The sequence below is a fragment of the Lipotes vexillifer genome, unplaced genomic scaffold (assembly GCF_000442215.2).
Source record: "Lipotes vexillifer unplaced genomic scaffold, Lipotes_vexillifer_v1.1 scaffold472, whole genome shotgun sequence".
Classification (NCBI taxonomy): Eukaryota; Metazoa; Chordata; class Mammalia; order Artiodactyla; family Lipotidae; genus Lipotes; species Lipotes vexillifer.
Window position 1 is genome coordinate 2,677,234 of NW_006797698.1, and position 1,466 is coordinate 2,678,699.

Below are 1,466 nucleotides of genomic sequence, written 5' to 3' on the forward strand. Positions count from 1 at the left end.
CGCGGGGCGGCCGCCGCTTCGGCTCGCGGCCCAACCTGGTGGCCCACTCCAGGGCCCACAGCGGCGCCAGGCCCTTCGCCTGCGCGCAGTGCGGCCGCCGCTTCAGCCGCAAGTCGCACCTGGGCCGCCACCAGGCGGTGCACACAGGCAGTCGGCCCCACGCCTGTGCCGTGTGCGCCCGCAGCTTCAGCTCCAAAACCAACCTGGTCCGCCACCAGGCCGTCCACACGGGTTCCCGCCCCTTCTCCTGCCCTCAGTGCGGCAAGAGCTTCAGCCGCAAGACCCACCTGGCGCGACACCAGCGCATCCACGGCGGCGCCGCCCACCCGACCTCCGAATCTGACCTCTTGGCTCCCGTCTGGCCCACTCCCACCGAGGTGGCGGCATCCCCGCTCTTTTTCTGAGCCTCCTTCTAGGCCGGGCCCTGCCTTTGCCTTCTTTTGTTCCCTGGTTCTAGAGACCCATGCCCGACGACATCTCCTGGGCGAAGGAGCACGACAGCCTGGACAGCCTCTGGCCATTTTCCTTCCCTCTCTGTCTTGCTGGGGAGAAGTCTGGAAAGGATAACCGGCTTTGACATTCTGGGACAAAAACAGTGCTGAGAGTGAATCCTTGCTAGGAACAGTTCAGGCCTGAGTTCCTGGAAATCTCCCATCTAGAGACCCCATCGGAAAGCAGACATTTCCCGGACCACTCCTGACCAAAGACTGAGTCAGGAACCTCTACGAGGGAGGGAAAGAATGGTGATCTGTGTACTGAAAGTTTCATTAAAATTACAATCTGAAGGTTCTGGGGCTGTGAAATGAGTTGGGGGGATGGAACCCCAGACTTTTCTCATCCACCCACCCACCTTAATCCACACACAGACACCCCTTTCCTTCCTATCCTGCGTGAGTTAAATTTAGCCAGCTGCCGGTAATGGCCTTTATCAAATCAAAATATGATCCAGCTAATTGCTAAATCACCATCTTGCTCCCTGCCTTTAGCTCAAATTCACAAGGAAGAAACATCAGTATACATTTCTCATGCCAGGTGTCAAAGGCTAGAACTGTAGGGAATGCAAAGAGAGGGGACAGGGTGCCCCTGGCCATTCCTATGGGGACGGCGTGCTACCAAGGGCTCTGGAGCTCCAGGGCTCTGCCTCTGTTTCCAGCTCTCCCAAGGGAATCTCAGAACAGCAGCCCCACCTGCCACTCTGCCTGGCAGCAGGAGGAAAGACGTTAGTGACAGATGAAGGTTGCTTTCGCATCACACTTTCCCATAGGTTCTCTCTTTATCATGGGTGCAGACGTTTCTGTAGCTGTGCTTCCTCAGCCTAGACTGGCAGGAGAGCTGGGCTGGCTGGCAGTGACTGGGAGGGGTGGGATGATGGGGGAACGTGTTGGACTTGGAGTGAGAAGTCTTACCTTTGACCCTTCCTCAGCCTCTTGTAGGACTTGCGGCAGAGTCCTCATTTTCCTGGGCCT

The 1,466-nt window shown here is 57.6% G+C and overlaps 1 protein-coding gene across 1 annotated transcript in view; it reads left to right on the forward strand.

The window, feature by feature from the left end:
- ZNF467 (zinc finger protein 467) overlaps positions 1-404 on the forward strand; it is a 5,586-nt gene extending 5,182 nt beyond the window's left edge. Inside the window, exon 5 of the mRNA XM_007469877.1 lies at positions 6-404. Coding sequence (XP_007469939.1) covers positions 6-404 — 399 coding nt within the window. The remainder of the gene's footprint in view (positions 1-5) is intronic.
- The last annotated feature ends 1,062 nt before the right edge of the window (positions 405-1,466 follow it).